General features: G+C 40.9%; 2 protein-coding genes across 2 annotated transcripts in view; both read left to right on the top strand.

Moving 5' to 3' along the window:
• Positions 1-22018, top strand: part of LOC109201617 (CST complex subunit CTC1) — a 172798-nt gene that overhangs the window by 61880 nt on the left and 88900 nt on the right. The window lies entirely within an intron of this gene.
• Positions 986-12187, top strand: LOC109201627 (uncharacterized). The gene is made up of 10 exons (XM_025905288.1): positions 986-1033; positions 1735-1832; positions 8562-8603; positions 8713-8988; positions 9067-9294; positions 9396-9617; positions 9946-10014; positions 10169-10198; positions 10282-10323; positions 11988-12187. The coding sequence occupies exons 2-10, from the start codon at positions 1778-1780 to the stop codon at positions 12185-12187; spliced, it is 1164 nt and encodes a 387-aa protein (XP_025761073.1). The 5' UTR covers positions 986-1033; positions 1735-1777.

The following is a 22018-nucleotide window of genomic DNA, read 5'->3' as shown; positions in this document are numbered from 1 at the left end:
CTGTCTGGGTTTAGAGGCAACGATTCAATTTCATTGTATTTATACAGCAGCAAATCACAACAACAGTTAAAGCCGACCCTACAATAATCTAAAAGAACATCTAAGTAGCGCTGTCACTCAGCTCTGTGCTGTTTCCTTCCTCAGTAATCATCTATTTTTGTTGTGGCACGTCCTCCTTTTCTCTTGTGTTCCTGTTTTCATCTTCTTACCACTGCAAATCATTTTTTCATGTGACATCATAACTGAGCCTCCTGCTTAGTTCAGGGTCACTCGGGTAAAACAGCAATTTCAGTCACAGATCAGGGTGACTTATTAGACTCCTCACATATTGATTTAATCATTTATTTATTTTGCATTTTTTAAATTAATTATAAGTGACAAGTTTGTGCCAGCTGGTGTTTTTTTTTTATAGTTAATGGACAAAGAAATTTGGAGGTGTGTCATAAATGATTTATCTGTATGTGAAACATGAGAGAAACTGTGTTTGTAAAAAACATTTTCTCAGCAGACATAGTCTCCACTGTAGTGTGGAGAATATACTGCTGATCACATGTACAGATCCCACATTAGGGACTCCACACACAGTGTCCATAAAGCTTTAACTAAACCTCTGTCATGGCGGGGTAACAGTGGGATGGACCCACAAACAGACACTAGAGAGAGCAGCTGAAGTTTTAAACACAAAGCCAGCCTTTTATTGTGGCTGATAACACAAAGCGAACGGGAACAAAACTAAATTAAAGCCTAAACTGGAATGACTGACTATTAAACAGTGACATGAACACAACTCTGCACAGGTGTGTGAGAAAAACTCTGAAGGACATGAACATGAATATAACCTGAGCATCGTGAAAGTCCTGACGTGACGTGGTAGGAGGAGAACAGACGAGCTGACACTGAACAAACAGAGGACTTAAATAAAGGGGAAGTGGAAACACCTGCTGACAGATGTGATGATGATGTTGATGATGCATGGGGGTGCAGTCACTGGTGTAGATGGTGTATAGGAGTGGACTCAGCACACACCCCTGTGGTAAAGTCAGTCTTTATTGTCACATGTAAAGTTACACATTACATGTTGCATGTTACACGTACAGTTACTTGCAGTGAAAGCGGGTGAAGAAGTGTTTAAGTTCCTCTGCTAATGAGATGTCCATGTTATCTGTATTTGTCCCGTTGCCTTTGTAGTTGGTGATGTGTTTCAGGCCCTCCCATACCTTCCTGGAGTCGTTATCAGAGAGGAGATCTGATAACTTGTTTGAAATGTCCAGTTTTGCTGCTCTGATGCCTTTTTTAAGGTCTGCTCTTGCTCTGCTCTACATGTCCTGGTCCCCAGATTCGTATGTAGAGTTGCCTTTAACATGCCTGAACCTTACTTGTCATCCAGGGTTTACGGTTTGTCGCACTTTTCCGTTGTGACAGTGTCCATGCAGTGTTTGATGTAACCCAGCACTGCGGTTGTGTGAGTCTCTAGGTCGTCCTGTTCAGAGACACTCTGTGAGCGCAAAACAGTCCTGCAGCTGAGCCAGAGCTTCCTCAGAAAAGGTGTTAATGGTTCTGATGGTGGGCTTTGTCCTTTTCCTGAGTGGTCTGTGTGCTGGGACAATGATGAACTTTAGCTTGGTACATGATAACTACAGGCTGCGGCGCAGTAAAGTAAGCCCCGCCCTCACCAACCACACAGTGTGGCGGAGTTCAGCCAGTGAAACACTTCATGTGTTAAACTTGTTAAAGGGGAAGTGATGAAGCTGAAGGCGTCTCGCTGCTGCTCAGACTGATGTTCAGTCGTCATCCAGACACGATGAAGACTCCGTGTGTCTCTCTGCTCCTCGGTGAGTCAAACTCAGAGCTGCTGCTCATTTATTCATCAGCATTAAACTGAATGGAACCTCTGCTCTGCTACACACAGCCGGGAATGTGGGAAACTGTGATGCAGGACAGACACAGACACTAAATCCACACTGTGAAATCTAATTAGCTCCCAGAACTAAAAAAAACTAATAAACTTGTTGCCTCAAAAAAACAGAGTAAAGCTTAAGATGACTATATTAGGACAACTTATTCATTAAGTGTACAGTTCTAAGAATAACTTGATGACTGTGTAACACTGATTGTTCACCCACTGACAAACATGTCAAGTTCTGCTACATTAAAGAACAACTTGCAGTAACTTATATTAATATAACACTGAATGCAAATGTGATTCAAAGAGAATAATTAACAACACTTCTTGTAATGGTGTTTAAATCAGCCCAACTTTTATTTTGAAATGTAAAACAACAGCCAACATCCTGGACACTGTTCTGCTGAACAACAACAGTTATACTGTCATCATTGTTATAATCTTACAATGAAACAACGTCTCAGATTTAATTATTCTTATTATTAGTTTATTATTATTAGTTTATTAAGTTAGTTTGTAGTTACATTACTTCTATAATCAAAATAAAATTTATTTATTGTTCAGTCTCCAGATCAAACAACACATTTGTTTTACATTCAAACACAGGAGCTGGTGTGTTGTAATATTTTAAGGATGCTTGTTTCCAGTCCAGGCATCACTGCCTGAGTGACTGTCATGGATCGAGCTGATCCAAATGTAAGTGCAGCAGAAAGTCTTTAACTTCCCTTCAGTACAGTGGCAGTGGATGTGGGCTGGAGATGCAATGACCTTCGACCTGCAGGTCACTGACCAACCATCTGTGATGGAGGACTCATATCTGCTGGTGTCCTGCAAGCAAAAAATCAGATTCTTTAGAACAACAACTTCTTTGCTTTCTTAAAACATGTTTTCCAGCATTTGCTATTGAAAAGAACTCAATTTAAACTCAATCTTAGGCTCCACCCCCACCAGAGAGGTGACATTCACTGATAGCTGTGACCACCACCCGACACATGATAATGTCATGAAAAAATAATTTTAAAAATAGAATAATTTGGCCACAAAACAAATTTCACTGTTCAAAAACTTGCAGACTTCACTATATACAGTGCAGACAGTGTGGACCCTCTAAACTAAGTCTGTGGGATATGATCTTTGAATAAATGCAGACCAAACTGTTGTTGTTTGTTACTTACACAGCATGTCTGTAGGATTAACTGGAGTCAACAACAACAGCACAGAGCAGTCACATCTCAGGTCTAATAACAGAAGACAGGAAACCAAAGCATAAAGGAAACAGCGAGTTTGATCTAAAGTATGATTCAAGTTCAGCCTGATTAATATAAATGTGACAGCTACTAATATATTGTGGGAAGTAAACTGTAACCAAAATACTTCCCACTCAGCTGATGTCTTTCTGTCCAACAGCTCCTTTTCTAGACTTGCAAGACTTTGATGTAATGTGAAAAGCTGCCACAAAGAATTAAAATACAGGGAGTGCAGAATTATTAGGCAAATGAGTATTTTGTCCACATCATCCTCTTCATGCATGTTGTCTTACTCCAAGCTGTATAGGCTCGAAAGCCTACTACCAATGAAGCATATTAGGTGATGTGCATCTCTGTAATGAGAAGGGGTGTGGTCTAATGACATCAACACCCTATATCAGGTGTGCATAATTATTAGGCAACTTCCTTTCCTTTGGCAAAATGGGTCAAAAGAAGGACTTGACAGGCTCAGAAAAGTCAAAAATAGTGAGATATCTTGCAGAGGGATGCAGCAGTCTTAAAATTGCAAACGCTTCTGAAGCGTGATCATCGAACAATCAAGCGTTTCATTCAAAATAGTCAACAGGGTCGCAAGAAGCGTGTGGAAAAACCAAGGCGCAAAATAACTGCCCATGAACTGAGAAAAGTCAAGCGTGCAGCTGCCAAGATGCCACTTGCCACCAGTTTGGCCATATTTCAGAGCTGCAACATCACTGGAGTGCCCAAAAGCACAAGGTGTGCAATACTCAGAGACATGGCCAAGGTAAGAAAGGCTGAAAGACGACCACCACTAAACAAGACACACAAGCTGAAACGTCAAGACTGGGCCAAGAAATATCTCAAGACTGATTTTTCTAAGGTTTTATGGACTGATGAAATGAGAGTGAGTCTTGATGGGCCACATTGGTAAAGGGCAGAGAGCTCCAGTCCGACTCAGACGCCAGCAAGGTGGAGGTGGAGTACTGGTTTGGGCTGGTATCATCAAAGATGAGCTTGTGGGGCCTTTTCGGGTTGAGGATGGAGTCAAGCTCAACTCCCAGTCCTACTGCCAGTTTCTGGAAGACACCTTCTTCAAGCAGTGGTACAGGAAGAAGTCTGCATCCTTCAAGAAAAACATGATTTTCATGCAGTACAATGCTCCATCACACGCATCCAAGTACTCCACAGCGTGGCTGGCAAGAAAGGGTATAAAAGAAGAAAAACTAATGACATGGCCTCCTTGTTCACCTGATCTGAACCCCATTGAGAACCTGTGGTCCATCATCAAATGTGAGATTTACAAGGAGGGAAAACAGTACACCTCTCTGAACAGTGTCTGGGAGGCTGTGGTTGCTGCTGCACGCAATGTTGATGGTGAACAGATCAAAACACTGACAGAATCCATGGATGGCAGGCTTTTGAGTGTCCTTGCAAAGAAAGGTGGCTATATTGGTCGCTGATTTGTTTTTGTTTTGTTTTTGAATGTCAGAAATGTATATTTGTGAATGTGGAGAGGTTATATTGGTTTCACTGGTAAAAATAAATAATTGAAATGGGTATATATTTGTTTTTTGTTAAGTTGCCTAATAGTTATGCACAGTAATAGTCACCTGCACACACAGATATCCCCCTAAAATAGCTAAAACTAAAAACAAACTAAAAACTACTTCCAAAAACATTCAGCTTTGATATTAATGAGTTTTTTGGGTTCATTGAGAACATGGTTGTTGTTCAATAATAAAATGATTCCTCAAAAATACAACTTGCCTAATAATTCTGCACTCCCTACAGAGGTTAAGAAGATGCAGTTCATATGTTATAAAAGTGGGTTGAAAACAAGCCCCGCCCCTAACAGCTGGGCTCTTATCTGGTATCTGCTCACGTTTCTATTTCAAACAATCAACAGAAAACTTCACTGAGAGATTTTATATAATGTTTTTAAAGCTGTGGGTTAATTTTTAAGTAACATGAGCCCAGAGGCAGCAGCAACGCTAGGCTAACACTAGCTAGCTAGCAAGTTCATAAACCTGGTGCTAAACTGAGAGAAGGCACAAAAACAGTTTGAATAAGAGTAAACATTTACTCACTGAGTCAGTGTATCAGGTAAAGATCCACAGCAGTGACAACAATAATCTCTTGAGCTGAAGCTTCTCCAGGTTTGCTCAACATATTCCAGAAAAAAATGGCGGCACCATGAACACGCGGACTGATCTGTGAGAGCAGGAGGACGGTAGTGACGTGGCATTTTCAAACCATACAGTCAAAATTTCCAGCTTACTTAGTTTTTCTAATTTAAGACAACTCAAATAAACTGAGTTGATCAGCTCTTTGAATTAAAAGTACAGGTAACTTACCTAACCTGAGATCTAATAACAAACTGATGAAAATTGAGTTCAGTCTACTTAATGTTTACCGTCGTTTAATAACAGTTTACAAAAACAATGCCATCAGGTCATGAATTTAAATAAAGACTTTTATACACATTAATAATTCTCCAGTACACCAGAGTGACTACACACTAATAATTATAGTTAAACAAGCAGGAAAAGCATTTTAAAATACTGATTTCAGTGGTCTAGGACACTGTGTAAATGAAAAGGACTTACCAAAAATTACTTCAGTTATAGTACACCAACATCTCTGATGCATTAGCACTAAGGGAACACTGAATGACCTGGTGGTTTTTGTCCATAAAACTACTCATCTAAGATTACCACGAAGTAAAAGATCTCTCAGCAAAATGATGAAACATTTTAGTGACACTATACAAACATTACTGATGAGTCACTCATCAGTAATGTTTGTAGGGTGAGGGCATTGTTTTAAAAAAATGTTCAAACTGCACTACAAGGTGGAATATTTGACTACCTCATGATATTTTGTCTGAAAAATGAACCCTATGAAAATGTCAGTACCATTAGGATGAAATTACTGTGTCACCAACATTTTAACGTTAGACATTTAATTTTAACAGCCTCTGTAAACTAATATCCTGGCTTGCTCGAGGCTGCCGTTTTCTCTGACAGTTTCAATCAAAATTAGAAATGCTACTCTGAGACTGAGAGAACTAATAGTGCTGCATGTTTTTGAGTTAGTTTGCAAAACACGTTATTCATGGTTACATACAATTTTAGACTGATGTGTGCCAAAGCCTAGCATAGCCTGTAACGTTATTATGACGGACACATTTTATGAGTTAACTTAGCTTTGAGTCACTTACAGGTTTCTTTGAAAAATACTTTCTAATATTCAGGTTCTTCCTTTTTGCTGCCGTCCTCCTCTCCTCCTTGCAGGTCCTCGCAGCGCAGGCTTGTCGCTGCTAAAACTAAACAGAGCTCCCTGAAATATTTGTCACATGACGTAGGACTCCAGTAGAGAACGTAATTTAACTCTTTCTGCACCGCTGGGTGAATGAGATGTTGACAGATCGTTTTTTTCTTCTATCGGGTTTGTTTTGCTTTACTCAAAGAGATCAAATTATTGGGGCAATTCAATAATCTCTGGATATTGGTGAGGACATGTCCCTTCCGTCCATGCCAAATCTACGCCCTTGGGTAGGTACAGGTCTGTGCATGGGTGGGCCACAGAGCTTGGAAAGAAAAGCGTCTGGACTTCTTTGAGTTGCTTGAAGACGTTTCACCCGAGAAGCTTCTTCAGTTCTAAGGTCCAATGGTGGAGAGTCCCAGATTTAAACCCAGTGGGAGTTTCCCCCCAAAGAGGGACAAAGGACCTCCTGATGATCCTTTACCTAATCACATGAGCCAAGGTGTGAAAACGGTTGTGGGTCCCAATCAACCCTCCCTCAGGGATGAAAGGAGGGAACATGTTCATATAGAGGATGAGATTTGGAAGGCTGCCAGTCCGGGGCGATCGTGGCTCAAGAGTTGGGAGTTCGCCTTGTAATCGGAAAGTTGCCGCTTTGAGCCCCGGCTTGGACAGTCCCGGTCGTTGTGTCCTTGGGCAAGACACTTCACTGTTGCCTACTGGTTGGTCAGAGGGCCCAGTGCTGCCAGTGTCTAGCAGCCTTAATGCACCCCAGGGTGGCTGTGGCTATAATGTAGCTTACCATCACCAGTGTGTGAATGTGTAGATGACTGAATGTGTAAAGCGTTTTGGGGTCCTTAGGGACTAGTTAAGCACTATACAAATACAGGCCATTTACCATTTTGCCAGGCCATTTAAGGTAAATACATGAAAAAGTACAAACTCCTCAGGAAATAGCATCTCTGTATTACTGCTGCCTCTTTTCACTCACCTTTAAAACCATCTGTGGGAGTGATGGGGGTAGGTACAGGTCTGTGCGTGGTGGATTTTCAGTGCTGACTCTTCCATCCACCTTAAAGAAAACAGCACAGGCCACAGAGAGCACCCTGTTCTGAATTTGAAGCTAATGCTACTAACAACATGTGACTTCCTGCTGACTTCCACTCGACTGGAAACCAGTGAGAAAACAACCAAATATGTCCAAAGAAAAAACTTGAATGCTGATCATAAACCCTGGAGAACTGCTGCTCAAGACCACTTCAACCTCCCTCCGTGATACTTTGACCTTGGCCTCTAGTCTCCTTCTCCATGGAGGCCACTGCTGCTTGTAGCATCTCACTGATCTCTCCTGCTGTGGTGTAGATGAGCTGGTTGCAGTAGGTGTGGTCCTGCATTCACATAATCTAGTAGATCTTCTGAGGGTACTTCACGTAGTCTTGGTAACCGTGTGTGTGTGTGTAATGATCAAGTAAACCAGGTGTATTAAACTAAAGTTTAAAGAGGTCGTGTCAGAGAAAATGTCTTGAAGCAAAAGTCCAGAGGATCAAACATAAACACACAGATACAGATATGTAGATGCAACATAGAAGTAAACACATATGTAAGACTGTCCATGTGCATAATGCTCCATTTTAACATAATACAATGTGATGCATGTTCAAAGGGAGATAAATAAAAAGAGAAAGAACTTGAATTTCCTCTTTTCTGTTTCACACACTGACTGTGTCTCAGTTATACTGGTAACACATCTCAACCACAGTTTCCACTCTGCTGTGCTTTTGCACGTTTCTGCTCTGTGAGTAAACTGAGCTCCAGCTTGTGCTGCCAGGATTTTAACCCTGGCTGACTCAGAGCCTCACACACATGTGGAGGAGCTCACTGATGAGCTGGGAACCATATTTAGCTGTGATTATGTTGACTGTGGAGAAACTGCTTTAGTGTGTGGAGCCAAACATGGTGACGATGCTCAGAGTCAAAGCTGAGAAACTCGTCTCAGTGGTGGAAGGTCACCTCTTACAAGCTTCAGCTCCACGTTAGTCACATCAGCTGACTGCAGGTTGGAAAATCTGATTTGGTTGTTGGTTTGGATCTGACAGGGTCTGGGTCCAGACTGTGGTCTGCCTGTTTGTGACCTCTGACCTTTAGTGACCTCTGACCTCCTGTTGCAGGTGTGTGTGTGCTGCTGCTGTCTGCACCGACTGTTTCTGCAGGTGAGTTGATGAAGTGAAAACAATCAGTGAGACTCCAACAAGAACACAAATACACTTACTCTGTGTGTGTGTGTGTGTGTGTGTGTGTGTGTGTGTGTGTGTCCTCCAGTGTCTCTGTCTGTCGGTCCAAACCTTCAGCAGGTCTTCAGTGGATCTTCAGTGGATCTGAGTTGTGTTGATGATGGACAGACAGCTGATGGATGGACAGTGAAGAGGACCAGAGGAGGACTCACTGAGGACTGTGGAGCAGCTCCAGGCTTTGGGAGGCTTCTTGGTTCCTACTGTGTTGTGGATCTTTCTGCTCCCAGTGAAACCTTCTGGTGTGAGGACTCCTCTGGACAGCAGAGTGACAGAGTCTCCTTCAGTGTCCAATCAGACACTAAAGGTGAGATGTTCCAGCTGTGTCTCTGTCTCTGTGACTCTGCTCTCATTAACTCTGTTTGTCTCTGCTGGTCTGATAAAGCTGTCATCCTGGAGATCCCTGCACTTCCTGTGAGGACAGGAAGTGATGTCATTCTGCGCTGCAGACAGAGGAATGGTGACACGGTCAAAGCTTATTTCTTCATCAAAGGAAGTCATCATGGTCTTGAACGAGAGCACATCATCACTAACATCCAGCAGGCTGATGAAGGTCTCTACTGTGCTACTGATCAGGGTGGAAAATCTCCTCAGAGCTCTCTGAGGGTCAGAGGTCAGAACACTGACATCACTTCCTGTTTAAAAGCTGATGTAAAGTGATGATTATGACCTGATAATAAACTGACTGAACCATCTTCATCATCTCTCCTGCAGATCCTCTTACAATCATCCATCCTCCTCATTGTCCTCCTCCTTCAAGCACCTCCACAAACTTTGCTCCTCCTGTAAAATCTCCTTTTACTCGTCCTCCCTGTTCTCCTCCTCCTCCTCCTCCTCCACCCTCTCTCGTGGTCCCAGTTGTAGCAGGTCTGGTCTCTGGGGTTCTCCTGGTTCTGGTTCTGGGTGGAGTTCTGTTCCTCTGCAGTAAACTAAAAGGTGATAAACCTGCACAGAAGTCAAAGTCTTGTTCCTTTATCCCTTAAAGCTGACGAGAGCAGCCGCGCTCCCATCAACTCTTTTAAAACCTGCTGCAGGATGAGTTGGAACAATAATGTTTGTGCGTTTGAAAACAGAGGAGTTGTGTTTACACATCACACATTCAGCTGGTCCCAGGTTTCCTTCCACTCATGTGTCTGCAGGAACAACAAGTTCACAGCACTTCCTACTGTCTCACAAACACCATCACGCTGTCAGCACCAACCATCACATGAGTTCGATGTGCACCATTACTCCTCCTGTGCTGATGTTTCTCTGTGTGATGTAGGAGGTCGGGGAGCAGACCTGTGGAGCTGTGGAGGTGACGGCTGTCTGAGACGGAGCGTCTGCCTCTGCTGTGAGTCTCCTTCATGTTTCATGTATTATCTGTGTTTCCACCACTGGAGGGCGCTGTGGCTTATTGATGTGTGGGAACAGTAACCAATCACTGCAGTCTGAATGCTTCTCTTTGGTCATGTGACCATTTGATCTCTGATCAGTGTGTTCTTCAGTTTCAGGCCTGTTTCTGCTGACTGCTGCAGGTGAGCTGATGTTCCTACACCTGTCTGTACTCATCATGACCTCTGACCTTTGGTGACCCTCAGTGACCTCTGTCCTGTTGCAGGTGTGTGTGTGCTGCTGCTGTCTGCTCTCGCTGTTCCTGCAGGTGAGTAGAGGATGAAGAACAAACACTAATAAATGAAGGAGGAGGGAGAAAAGTCCTCTGGAGGAGGAGCCACAGACAGAGTCCTCCTTCATTACTGCTGCACTTAAAAATATTGTTACCACACTCTGCTCCTTAATCAGGAGGCTTTCTTTTTCTTTCTACCGTCTTGTCAGCTGTCAGCACTGCACAGTGTTTACCACCTGGAATGCACAGAGCTGATTGGCCGAGTAGTATCCCGTGGGATGCTGAACCACTACTGTAAAGACCAGAAAGGCTGTACCAGTCAAAACAGAAGTGTCCTCTCAGGTTTTGAATGTGCTTTGGTTGCAGGTCCAAGCCTGTGTGGGACAGCCTCTGGGTCTGGACCCAGAGCACAGTCCACCTGTTAGTGTCTTAAAGCCTGTTTGAGTTCACACAGTGTAATATTCCCACAGAGATTTTCTAGTCTTACTGACCACTCAAAGTGTTTGGACTACAGGTCCCACTCATATCTGCTTCACACCCACAGCTAATTTAAAATCAACCAACCTGTGGTCACGTCTTCGGACTGTGGGAGGAAACTGGAGAACCCACAGAGAGAACATACTAGAGATGGCACGATACCACTTTATGTCCGATACTGATATCATAAATTTGGATATCTGCCGATACCGATATGAATCCGATATAGTGTAATTTTTAATTAATAAAACTGTTTTTTAAATATCTTGCTGCATTGTGTAGAAGTTCATAGTTAAATTAAAAAAACAACATAACACCAAAGCTATTCTGCTACAGCTGTATTCAATAAATATACTGCAGGTTTTAGATGTGTCCTTGATCCATTACAGCTGATTTAAATGGCTCAATTACCTCTTCAACATGTTTTGTAGTTCTCCAGAGGCCTGGTAATGAGCTAATCATGTGATTCAGGTGTGTTGACCCAGGGTGAGATCTAAAACCTGCAGGGACACCGGCCCTCATGGACGGGGATTGGGGACCCCTGTGCTAAGGTTATGATCTGAGTGACGCCATGTCGCGAGTTTTCTGAGGTGCTTTTGTGATATTTCATGGATCAGATTACATTTTTTATTTCTCTCCGATATCCGATCCAGTAATTTAGGTCAGTATCAGACCGACACTGATACGTAATATCAGATCGGTCCATCTCTAGAACATACCGGACAGAAATCACCCAGCTGGGGCTAAAATCAACCTCCTTGCTGTGAGGGGACAGTGCTGACCACTGCACCACTGTGCTCTCTTCAGCTGATCAATACACACTGATATCTGCACCAGTCACAGTAGTATCTACTGCACTCAGGTTCCTCTCCTGCTGAGACCTGATCCATGATGGGAGTTTCTTTTTTCTCTGATCTAAAACTCTGATGGTCCACAGTAACAGTGGAACCCCCACATCCACAAGTTTGGATCATCTGACTTGGAAACTTAGGGTCAAAGGTCAGAGCTGCACATAGATAACAGGTTATTACTGTGTAAGCATGAAATAATTCATGTGTGATTACAGTGTCTGTTAAAGACAAACTACTCTGCAGCAACAATGACGTACAATTCAAAGTGTGTGACAAATTGTGTCCAGCTGTGTGTGCACTGAAACAAAAGCATGTTTAGAAGCAGAAGATTTTATACTCCTGACTCCTCCTCTCTGCTTCCTCGTCCTTCAGCTCCTCCTCCCTCTGAGCTCAGACTCTTCTGCCATCTAGTGGTCTTCTGTCCGTACTGCATCTCCACCGGTCTGCTGCTGTCCATCTGCTGGAGCAGGAAGAACAAACCAGCCGTCTCCATGGAGATGACCCAGCGTGATGGAGGAGGTCAGGGATTGGACAGAGAGTATGATGATGTCACCACTGAGCATGCCTTCTGAGCTGCGGAGCCTGTTAGTGTTTAAGCTGCAGATGATGATTTTTCACTGCTGGTAAAGACTTCACTGGTCTTTAACTTCTTCAAACTCTTCCACTGGACTGCTCCACATCAGCTCACAGTTGTTCATATTTGTTGTAAACTGACTCCTCCTCCCACTGTCCCACAGCCAGGAGTGTTTATGATGGAGCAGCTGCTGCAGCCACATTTATGGAGGGTCGGGAGTGCCAACATGAATTAAAGAAATACACCAATATTTTTTTATTTAAATGTTTCATTAATTTCATTAAAATGTATCAATTATTTATTTCCAATTTTCATTAATTAATGACAAATTTGAATAATTACAGATTTAATTATTTAACGCCCTGGGTTTGTTCAAAATCACGACCCTTTCAGCTTGTTCGTGGCCAAAAGTGGCCTTACCTTACCCCCAATACCATGAACACCTCCATTCACCCATTTCACCTTTGCTGTGATATCAGGTTGCAGTTTAACACAGTGAAAGGATGAAACTTGACATTTTCTGACACAGTATCTTGTTTCTTTCTAGATTACACGTCACAATTCAACACTTAGATACTTCAAAATAAAAGAAATAAAATAAAAAGTAAAAATAAAGTCAGAATTTTCTGTCACAACATCCTGTTTCTTTATAGATTATACACTACAATAAGGACTTTGCTACTTAAAATAAATATATACAATTACTGAGTTCTAATGCAGCATGATTACATTACGTTCACATTACAGTTCAGGTCACACTGACATAGATAAAAAGTACATGCATGATCATAATATTCTTCTCTGCTGTTTGTTGAAAAGCAAAAGCAGGGTCTGCTCTTCATCCATCAGCTGGTTTAACAACAGAGGCATCTGTGTTTTTACTCTGTGCTCCAGTCGGACTCTTTGTACATCCTGGAGGAGCAGACAGAGGAGAGTCAGAGAGAGAGCATCAGATGGATCCAGGCTGGTCTCATAATGACACACATGTAACATCACATGTTCCAGTTTCACACAGAGAAGTGGGCAAAGCTTTGATCCACGTCATGTGATCCCACTCAGCCCTCAGGTGGGCTACACCTGATCATCGTGCAGAGACTGCAGCATCCCTGGACATGAGGACAATATTCCAGAGAAAAGCAGAGACTGCAGGGACAAAGCAGCTGTCTGTCACTGTGTTTGTACATGAATCAAACAGGAAGTGCTGCTGTGGTTATCACTGCAGGTTTAATGTCATATTAAACAATAACTGCTCCATACAGTTCATTCATAGATTATTAGTGCTGTGTTAATTACATGTTGATGCATTTTAACAGCAGCATTAGTGACATGATTGGAGTGAACATCCTGCTGTGTGTGTTGTTGGCTGTGTGCAGTCACAGAGCTCTGGTGGACATGTGGAGTTTGGCTTCAGTGAAACAGTTTTTATATTTCTGTTTGTTTAGAAACCTTTGAAACTGGCTCATCACAAACTTTCAGGGTCGGGAAAAAACAATATTTCTTTGTTTTATTTAGAATTTCACAGAAACAAAGAAGATTTTTTAAATAAGGAACGTAACATAAAACAACCTATAAGAACAAAAAACAAACAAGTAATCAAAAATAAACAAGCTGGTGTACCAGCTAGTTATATATATGTATACACACATATACATCACACACACACATATATGCACACACATATACACACATACACACATATACACACTTAGCAGTTCAAAAATATGGCGTACAGAATTACAAAGATTCAAAATGTAATGTTTCCATTTATCCCAAATCTCAATAAATGTATCATATTGAAATCTGTTAGAGAAAGTAATTCTTTCCATTTTAAACAACATAAACAGTCTCGTTTCAGTCATTTAGTGATGGGATTTTCACACTTAGCCATTTCTTAGTAAAAGTCTTTGGGGCAGCCAGACTCAGAATACCATATAACAGCTTGGAGTTTTTATCTACATTTACTGAGTATAAATATCCAAACAAAATTCATCCCAATTAAAGGGGAGTTGCACACTAAAAATGGTCTGTAACTCCGAGTGAATCGATACCCCAAAAGGTGTTGATCAATGGACAAGACCAAAACAAGTGGAAGTGTTTTATTCCTTGGGCCCCACAGTTTCTCCAGCAGCTGGAGTGATTAGAATAATGTTTACTTTGTGCAGGTGTAATAAAAACCTACAGAGACTCTTCCAACCAGGGGCGATTCTAGGATCAGAGCTTTGGGGGTGCTGAGCACCCAGAGAGCTGCCCATCCAGGCAAGGTAAACTTTACTCGTCACAATGAGACTTCTTCCCTGTCTCTGTGAGTCCCTGCATCCTTAAATGTCTCCAGTTGTCCCAAGTTCCCTCTGACTGTCTCCTTGGTGCATTTAAACCTGTTCCTTCCTGTCCTCGTCGTCTGTTGTCTTCATCTCCGTTATCAGTCATCATAATTTTACCATCTCTGTGCAAGTCTGCAAATTTCTTCATTAAATCATAAGATTCTTAAATTCATCAAGTCTCTCTGTGCCTGGGTCCTCGTCACAAAACATGACATCACTGTTTTGTACATTTTAACACAATTTAATCCCCACATTTGTGAAAGAAAAGCAAAACACTTTTTTGAAAAGTTTGTAACAAAACCATCAAATCTGATAAAGGTTATTTAAATGCTGCTAAAGAAGAATGGATTGGAATTTGAAAAAAAAAACCATATCCTAACCTTAATTACTGCGGAAGAATAATGAATGATGCTCATAGTGAGTAAAAAGTAAACTGAGTGCATTTTTTGGACAGAGATTCACTTTTAAAGTGTATGTGTAATATAATACAGATACATAAAAAATACACTCCAAAAATAGAAGAGTCCTTGAAATGTACAAAATATTATTAAAAAATTTGAAAAATTGAGACACCTTGGCCTATGGTACAATGTATACAATGTATGAAAAGATCTTTAAGGCAGATACTACTATGGCTCTGCAGATTTTTTCTTTTCTTTTCTTTTAACCTATGTCTCCTCACCTTGAGGTTGGCAAATCTGTCTATCACATTTTGGTGGTCAAGTCTCTCAAGCATCTCTTTCTCAACTGACATCACAGCCAGGTGCTGGAGTCTGCTTTGACCCATGGTCCTTCTCAGCCAGGTATGGAGCTGACTCAAGACTCTAAAAGACCTTTCACAGCTACAGCTGCTAACTGGGTTTGTTAGGGCAACCTGAATAACAGTTTTCAGTGTGGGGAAGATCTGATTACCCAGAAGATTGTACAATGTTAACATATCTGGGATGGCACCAGCCTCACTCTTGAGCTTCAAAACGTTTTTGGCAACCGTGACTTCCTCTGACTGAAGTTCAATATGGTAATGCAGTGCCAGGGCTGACCACCCAGTTTGTTTTGCAGATTCTGTATAGCAGCTTTAATATAGGGAGAACACAACTTCCAGATTGTGTGAGTAAAATTAGTTGGGTTTTTTTCTTTGCCAGTTTAACAGTTTCTGTTTTGCCTGTTAGTATTCCCTGTCTGTTTTCTTACCTGGTTCTTCCTGACCTTGTACTTTCTCCTCATGTTCCTCTCTCCCTCTTTGGACTGACAATCATACACAAATAGATTGTATTCAATTAGATTAAATAAAATACTATTAAGATCACTAATAAAAAAGTCCTCTCTCAGTGTACTTTCAACCAAAAGGCAAATAACCAAACCACATGAACATCTAATAAAGGATATAAATACTGAAACACTGATCCAACATTTTCCTTTATTGATGGATCATTTGATCCTACACTTTTACCTGAATGTGGCTCCTTTTTTTGAAAAAACTTCCTCATATCCATTATGAACCTGGCTATCTCTCTGTATACACACACACACACACACACACACACACACACACACAACAGGAGTTATAAGGTTAATGGGCATCCAGTCAGTCAGCTAGTTAGTACCTTGGGTTTAATATCGGCACATGCACATATGACAAAATAACCAGTTTCTCTCATTTACATTTCAAACAGGACAGTGGTAACAACAGCAGGCCACGGACAATGTTAAGTTTTAGATTTTAAATAGGCTGTATACATTTCAATGGCAGCAACAGGACGATCAAATATTGCTGATTTTACTACAGAGTAGGACAGATTATAGGGTAGCAAACATAGTCGGGAAACACATTTTCAACACTGCAGGTTACCTGGGTGTAATGTTTTTCAGCTAAAAAGAAACATGGCCTGACTCCTACCTAACTATATAAAGAGTAACTGAAGGTTAAATGCAGCCAATATGTCCTGTTTTAAGGCAGGCGCTTCCACGTCCGCTCCGCTGCGTCTCAGCCACCATCGCTCGGGCAGCAACGGAGCTAGAGCCAGAGTAGGGGAAAGACGAGCTGGAACAAACCATTTTCGGAGGGGGGAGGGGTTATCTGTACTTTTGTTGTTAAAATGTTCCGTCTCAATTACGTACTGTAAGCTTTTTATATTTTTAGTAGTGTGTCACACAAACAGCAAATATTGTCAAAAAAAAGTAAGAAATCTTTGGGGGTGCTTTTGGGGGTGCTTTTGATTCATTTTGGGGGTGCTTCAGCACCCCCAAAAATGGGCTAAAATCGCCCCTGCTTCCAACCAAAACATCTCCATCTATTAGAACTAGAAATTCTCCACTGAAAGGCACACTGCTGATACCAGGTGTCATTTGAAATTACCATATTTGTTTCCCTTTCCCAACTTTGTTTAATGTAGATATAACTCACATCTAACTTATTGTGTAAAAAATCAAGATCATAAGTGCATCATCTTAAGATCCTGGCCTCTTCATTTCAATCATTCTTATTAAGAAATTGTAACCAGAGTTTTAAAGGCAAGTTGATCCATTGGTTTCCTTGATTAATTTGTTTTTTTAATAAGTGTCACGTCCCCTAAGCTTGCCTGAATTGGAAAATCTCTTGAGGCAACTGTTTCTATTTCTTCCCATCTTGCTTGGTAGTCTTGCACCAACACGCCAGGATCCTCAGTTGAGCTGAAACATAATAATCTTTCAAACATGGGAACCCCAACCCCCCTTTATCTTTAGCCAGCTGGATAGTTTGGTACTTAATCCGTGGTCTTTTTCCTGCCATATGAACCTGGAAATGATTTTGTCCCACTCCTGAAATTGTTTATAAGTTATTTCAACTGGAGTGTTAGGAACAGATAACACATCCTAGGCAAGATATTCATTTTGACTGTATCAATACGTGACTCGAAATTTAAAATTGGTATTAAGTTCCATCTTTTATATCCTCATTTATTTTGTAACACAAAGGTTTAAAATTTGCATTTTATATTTTAGAGAGATCTTTAGTGATATTTACTCTAAGATACTTCATTTGCTCCAACTCCCATTTCAAGTTAACTTTAGACTTAATTTCCTGATTGAGCTTATAATTAAAAGTTAATATCTGAGTCTTCGATATATTTAGTTTATAACCTGATAGTGAGCTAAAGGTCTCCAGAAGTGATAACAGCTTGGGGAAAGTAATAATTGGGTTTGTCAAGTAAATCAAAATATCATCAGCAAACAAGGAAATCTCATGTTCTTGACCCATGATCCTGACTCCAGTAATATCAATGCTTTGTATAACACTTTGACTCAGGGCTGCTATAAAAAGGGCAAAGAGTGGAGGACTAAATAACCCTGGCGTGTCCCTCTCTGTAGATTGAAAACATTAGAAAGCGCCCTGTTGACTTTGATTCTTGCCCTTGGTGATTTATATAATGCTTGAATGATCCTGATAAACGATTGATGAAATCCAAACTTGCCCATAACTTTGTATAGAAATTCCCAATTAACCCGATCAAAAGCCTTTTCAGCATCTAAGCTCATGAGGACCATCTGAATTTTATTTTAACTACATAATCAATAACATGTAGTGTTCGGTGAACATTATCTTGCGTTTGTCTCTGCTTAATAAAACCAGTCTGATCCAAGCTAATTATCTGAACAAGAATATTTTCAATTCTTTTGGCAAGAATGTGTAAATATCTTATAGTCCTGGTTAAGAGGCGGTAATTTCCACAGTCAAGCCTGTCCTTTCCTTCTTTAGCTATTAAGGAAATAGATGCCTCATTCCAAGATGGGGGAATTACTCCCGTCTTTAAGATATAATTGAACATTGTTTTCATCAAGGGGATCAATAACTCTTTCATTTCCTTTTACCAATCTGATGGAAATCCGTCCGGGCCTGGAGATTTATTGGGTTTTAATTTTGAGATAGCTTTTTAATTTTAATTTTGGAAATGTCCTTGATTAAGGTTATATTTTGGTTTTCAGTCAGCTTTGGTAAGCAAAGTGAGTCCAGGAAGGATATCATACCTTTATCATCCCCTCTAGGTTGTGTGTATAGTTCTTTGTAGAATTTTAGAAAAGCAGCTGAATGTCTTCCAATTTGTACAGGATGCTGTTTGTTTGAGGGTCCTTTATTTTGTGAATTATATTTTCTAATTGTTGTTTTTTTAATTTATAGGCCAATAGTTTTGCGGATTTGCCTCCTACCTCATAGTATCTTTGTTGTTAAAAAGCCATATTTTTTGTATTTCACATGAAAAACTTTCATAAATTTCATTTTTCTTCTTTTTCATTTCTAAATTCAAATTTATATCTGCGCTTATTTTATGGGCATCTTCAAGATATTGTAATTGCGCCTGGAGTTTTCTTAAGTGCTAATTTCTCTTCTTTTTTAAGTTGGTGCTGTAGCCTATAAGTTTCCCTCGTATAACCGCTTTTAGGGCATCCCATAAAACACTCGGAGAAACTTCTTCATTATCATTTTCAGCTACATAATCTATTATATCTTGGCTAATTTGCTCTTTCAACGGACATAGAATACTTGTATTTAATCTCCAAGATGTCTCTTCTTTCGTTTCCTTGCACTACTTCCAGATACAGTGGGGCATGATCTGATAAATCCATCACTCCTATCCTGCAACTGACCACACTGTTAAAGTCTTTTTGAAACAAAGAAATAGTCCAATCTAGCATAAAATGAATGTGGGTGAGAGAGAAAGGTATAGTCCTTTTTTATGGGGTTTAACTCTCTCTATAAGCCCTAAATCCTTTAAATTAATGTAATATTTCTGGTTATTTTATTTAATCCCGGGGTGTGTGGGTTTGATGAGTCTAAAGATGGATTGAGACGAGCGTTCCAATATCCTCCCAAAATTAGAAGACCTTGTGCCTCTACAACAATCATTTCAAAGACCTGTTTAAAACATTTTAACTCTGATCCTGGGGGAGCATATACATTTATAAGAGTAGTCAGTATACCCTCCAGATACCCCTTTACTAGCACAAACCTCCCCTCCTTATCCCCTATTTCTTGAATGCATTCAAAATTTAACCTACTCGAAATTAAAATTACCACACCCCTTTGAACTCTGAGGACAGGAAGAAGAATACTGGTTAAATTTCCATTTCCTAAGTTTTTCATGCTCAAACTGTGGTAAGTGAGATTCCTGTACAAAGGCAAATAATGAATTAAATGCACTGCTGAGACTCGTTTTCAGCATCCACATGAATGTCAATGACTCCAAAAAAGGTGGCCACTCTGCTCAAACAAGCGTCAGGACCAACTCCACTGTCTGAAGATACAGGGAAGGAAGTCCAACTATATCAAACCGAAATCGTTCAACCTCACACTGGCTTTGTCCCCACCAGAAAGGTGACGTGCAGTGTTCCACCCACCAACCCCAATAGCTGGGACTGTCCAGTCTGGTTCCTCTGTTTACCTCTCATTGGGATCAGCTGAACTTCTCTCTTTGTGTGGCCACTCATCCAGGACCAGTTTGCCTTGAGAGGTCCTACGAGGGCCAAAAACCTCTAGACAGCATAGCCCCTGGTATCACTGGGAAACTAAATCAGATTTTTTTTTTTAAATCAGGAAAGTAAAGAAGCAAATCAGAAACTCAGAGTAAGGGCCGAGATAACAATAGATATGAACAAATTGAACTGTTTTTTGTGTTTTCCAGTTGTGATGGGGTGTACAAGGCTCTGAGTCAAGCTTTCAAATGAATCCTGACTCTATCTGGGTCATAAATTGCTGCCACTCCTCCTCTTCAGCATGTGCTTAGAGGATTCTGACAGTATGACTCAGGAGTGTTGATTCATTTGAAATAACACATTCATGCTTTACTCATTAAGGCAAAAAATCAATATTTTAATCACTTATTAAACTTTAAAGGATCTCTGAGCTCAGTAAACTCTTTGCTGCTCACTTTCTGCTCTCAGTCGCTGCTTTCAGCTGTGATTTAATCAAACATAAAGCTCATTTTGAATATGATGCTCCCATTAGAGCCACTGACGGTCACCGGAGACCCTCAGTGACCTCTGACCTCCTGTTGCAGGTGTGTGTGTGCTGCTGCTGTCTGCACCGACTGTTTCTGCAGGTGAGTTGATGAAGTGAAACCAATCAGTGAGACTCCAACGAGAACACAAATACATTTGATCCCAATAACAGACTTATGAGCTCTCTGCATCATTCTGTTTGTGTCTGTTGATCCAATAAAGGTCTGATCCTGGAGATCCCTCCACGTCCTGTGCCAACAGGAAGTGATGTCACTCTGCGTTGCAGACTGAGGAATGGTGACACAGTCTCAGCTTATTTCTTCTTTAATAGAAGTCGTGTTGAATCTGACCCTAAATCAGAGCTCGTCATCACAAACGTCCAGCAGTCTGATGAAGGTCTCTACTCCTGTTCTACTGACATGTTTGGATCATCTCCACAGAGCTTTCTGAGGGTCAGAGGTCAGGACCCGGCCATGTTTATAGACCTGAACTACGCTGCTGACCTGATATTAAATCTACTAAACCATCTTCATCATTTTTTCCTCACCTTCACACCAAAAACAGCCTCCTCTCCTCCCTCCACTATCATTCTTCCAGTCTTAGGAGGTCTGGTTTCTGTGATTCTTCTTTCTCTGGGTGTGGCTGGAGTCCATTTTCTTTGGAGGAAGCTAAAAGGTGAAAAATTTGAGAACCAAGCACTTTAAGTAAAAAGAGAACATAGTTCAAAAACACAGTAAACTGGTGCTTTAGTTTACCTCTCATAGAGCTCATCTGAATCGCGTTTCTGTTTGGCCACTGACCCAGAAGCAGTTTCCCTTAGAGCACTCTAACTTGGGGAACATGGCCAGGACACGCACGTCCCTCCATCACAGTAAAGTGTTAAAATTACTTACCCTAATTATTTTTGAGCTGAGTATGTAATCAGAGAAAAAGTCTGAGAAATCAGATAGAAACTCGGAGTAAGGGACAGTTTTTTGGGTTGGTTTTTTGGCTTCTGGGTCTTTGGTTGATTGATAATCTAGAGATGAAGATTGCTGCCACTCCTCCTCCTCAGCCTGTGCTTCCAGGATGACTCGAGGGTATGATTAATATAAACTGACATATTCATCTTGCTGTAACCAGGTTACAGTGAGCAGAATACATCAATATGTCACTCATTTAAATTATTTCCTACCCAGGACTTAGCAGAGCGAGATAGTTAATGTTGAATAATCCACAGTGAATAGGTTTCTTCTTTTGTTGGACTTATTTCATTAAAGTTAATGGAGAGCTCCTCGTGTACTGATCTCTGGTTTCTATATGTAGGAATTTGGGAAGAATACTCAGTCTCTCTGAAGTTGTGGTTTTGCAGAGTTAAAGGACGCTTAGTGAAGTTTTTGAGAGCGTCTGCCTCTGCTGTGAGTCTTCCTCATCTTACTTCACATCTGATCATTTTTCCTCATAAGTCTGTGAAACATTTCATTTCTCCACATCATACACTTTTATATTATCTGTGTTTCCACCACTGGAGGGTGCTGTTGGTTATTTATCTGTGG

The sequence above is a fragment of the Oreochromis niloticus genome, linkage group LG3, assembly GCF_001858045.2.
Source record: "Oreochromis niloticus isolate F11D_XX linkage group LG3, O_niloticus_UMD_NMBU, whole genome shotgun sequence".
NCBI classification, from domain to species: Eukaryota; Metazoa; Chordata; class Actinopteri; order Cichliformes; family Cichlidae; genus Oreochromis; species Oreochromis niloticus.
Note: the sequence above shows the minus strand (reverse complement) of the source record. Positions and strands in the feature narration are given on the sequence as shown.

Excerpts from the sequence above, each read along its gene's own strand:
- LOC109201627 (XM_025905288.1), top strand. The coding sequence starts at position 1,778 with ATGTTCAGTCGTCATCCAGACACGATGAAGACTCCGTGTGTCTCTCTG. Across the intron at positions 8,604-8,712 it reads TGCACCGACTGTTTCTGCAG|TGTCTCTGTCTGTCGGTCCA; the intron begins GTGAGTTGATGA and ends TGTGTCCTCCAG. Across the intron at positions 8,989-9,066 it reads TGTCCAATCAGACACTAAAG|CTGTCATCCTGGAGATCCCT; the intron begins GTGAGATGTTCC and ends GGTCTGATAAAG.